Source organism: Montipora foliosa, chromosome 7 (genome assembly GCF_036669935.1).
Source record: "Montipora foliosa isolate CH-2021 chromosome 7, ASM3666993v2, whole genome shotgun sequence".
NCBI lineage: Eukaryota > Metazoa > Cnidaria > Anthozoa > Scleractinia > Acroporidae > Montipora > Montipora foliosa.
Genome location: NC_090875.1, coordinates 6,150,062 through 6,152,732, shown reverse-complemented (window position 1 = coordinate 6,152,732; position 2,671 = coordinate 6,150,062). Strand labels below are relative to the sequence as shown.

Sequence of the window (2,671 nt, the reverse complement as noted above, 5' to 3'; positions counted from 1 at the left end):
CATCAAAAAACTCTTCAATTGTTCCTTCATCAACTATCAGACAAAAATTGTGAAGAACACATGCACCAGAAACCACGGATGGAACCTCCTCGACATTCTCCATCTCAATATACTTTAACCTTCTCCATCTGCCCTTAAGCAACCCAAGGGCTCTTTCGATGACTTGGCGTGTTTGAGCATGTTTCCTGTTGTAGTTTATTTGTGGCCCTGTTAAATGACCATTATCCCTGAATGGCGACAGCAACCACCTGCCAGGGAAAATGTTTCTACACATTACACTAAGAAGTAAGAAAAAGGCTTAAGTGTGTTTACTGAAGATCAAGTTAATGTTTAACACTTAATAGTCGTAGAAATAAAAACTTTCTGATGTAAAGAACATACTTTTTATAAACCTGCTGGCTTAATTATTATAATATTATCAGATCTAATAAATTGGCCATTAAATTTTATGAGCAAAATACTCAGTGTGACAAATATATATACTGTAGGATGCATATATATTTTGTCAGTCAGGTTATTAAAGTACAAAACTTAATGCTTTTATAAATGAATATTACGGGATGTGCAGGAATTATACATGTAATTGTGGATGATATTAATAATATTTCCTGTATGTGTTTACAGAGGATCGGAGGAGGAACGAGGCGACCAAAAAGACTAGCTTTATATAATATACTATTTATTTTTCAGCAAGCATATTGCACAAAAATTTATTATTTGGGTAATTATTCACCTTTGAAGTGGATATGCTGAGTCTCCAAGAAGATGAGTGTCACCTTGAAACAGGTTGTCATCAGCTGCCTGGTACAAGGGTGAGTTGCGTAAGACTCTGGCATCATGAACTGACCCAGGCCACCCCACGTAAATGTCAGTGAAAAGCAGATTGTGGTCACATGTCCCCTGCACATGAAAAATAAAGAGAGAAACCCCAAAAAGTCAAAAACCACTCAGGAACTTGCATTCATGTAGAGACATGAACATAATGCAATCCCAAGGTAACTGTAAGGTAAACTCAGGGGTGGATCCAGGGGGGGGGGGGGGGGGCTGGCTGGGTTGTAGCCACCCACCTTTGGCCACACAAAAACATGAAAATAACCAGGGAAAAATAGAAACAAGGAAGACTGACCCTGTGTCTTTAGGTGTAAGAATGAATGCTTTTAGCTAACCATTTCCCTCTATCACCTATGATTAAGCTCAATGGTGATATGTCTTGTATGGAGTGTTGATCATGCTCTTTTGCAATATTTATATATGGGACTGCTTGCACTCTATTACATGTACCTATGTGAAATAATGGCTGTCAAGTTAAGTATATTATTGTTATCTTGGCCATAATAAAATTAATAAATAAAAACCGTGAATATTTAACTTCATTATGATGCATCACATCAGAGGCACTGTGCCATGAAAAAAATGTCTTATGTATAATGCATCAGTCAATTCCACCAGTGCCCATCCCCCCCCCCCTAGCTTACCCCAGCTTACCCCAGGGCATTAGCATTTTTTCAAATGAAGTTGGCAAATTTCCTGGGGTGGGAACCGAATGAGCTAGCAAATGCCCACCCCCGCAATTGTATAAAAACTAATAAATAATATGAAAATTGTACATGTAGGCAAAGAATCATGACATTTTTAAAGATTATATTCTTTACTTTTTACGTTTATAACTCATTTAAATTCACAAAACGAAGCATTATAAAGCTAGTCCACTCTGCATTTGTTGAATACAAAATGCATATTTTTTTAATTTGGCAAGTCAAACTACGTGTATCAAATTCCCGTGGGTCGCCACAGGTTGCACAAATGCCCCACCACCGGGACAGAGACAAATGCCCTGGGGTTGCCCGGGGGGGGGGGGGAGGTGGAGAGATGGGCACTGGTGGAATTGACTGATGCATAATAATTACCTGAAGAATAATTGAATGGCTCCTCAGACGATTGAGATAGGATTGTGGATATTGCGAAGGTGTTCTTATTGGTATGTGACAACCGTCCACAGCACCAATAACTCGTGGAAAGCCACTAAACCTTTCAAAACCATCTGCCACCTCAACAGCTCGTACACCTGATTAAAAAGATGTTAAAACATGACTTTTTTCACTGTTTATTTTCTTTTAAAATGTTTTGTTTATCAGTATTAAACGATCACTAACAGTCTACAATGCACTGCTGAAATTACTTGTTCTACAGAAGTCTGAGAAGTGGCTAAAGATACGTAGCATTATGGACAATTTGGCTAAAGCTAGATATTAAATTTATAAAACTCAATTTTTAAACATTACGACTACAGAAGTTAATCCGCAGCAAAACAACTCAAACTGATAACTTTATTATAATGATTGCATCATTGACTTTTTGACACGATTTAACATTTGTAAACGATCTTTTTAAATTAACATAACTTGATAATAATTTATCGCTTTACTTTTGCATCTTTTTAATCGAAATACATATACATACTTCCGTGAAACATCATGCCTGTACTCAGCGAAGAAAAACAATTGTCATTGTCTTTGTAACAATTATTTTAGAATATTTTTTGGTTTTTAAACCTGTGTTTTATAGATCACGTATAATAAGAAGTGTTACCTCTTGGCCACTGAATAAGATCTCCGCGAAGATCCACAAGAGCTTTTGTGACCCTGCGTATGCAGCGGGCCACACTTGACAT

General features: G+C 37.2%; 1 protein-coding gene across 1 annotated transcript in view; it reads right to left on the bottom strand.

Moving 5' to 3' along the window:
* LOC138009775 (putative nuclease HARBI1) overlaps positions 1-2,671 on the bottom strand; it is a 2,778-nt gene extending 107 nt beyond the window's left edge. The window contains exons 1-4 of the mRNA XM_068856790.1: positions 2,590-2,671; positions 1,908-2,065; positions 734-900; positions 1-248 (exon numbers count right to left, since the gene is read on the bottom strand). The exon at positions 1-248 is cut by the window's left edge and continues 107 nt beyond it. Of these exons, the coding sequence (XP_068712891.1) occupies positions 1-248; positions 734-900; positions 1,908-2,065; positions 2,590-2,671 (655 nt within the window). The remainder of the gene's footprint in view (positions 249-733; positions 901-1,907; positions 2,066-2,589) is intronic.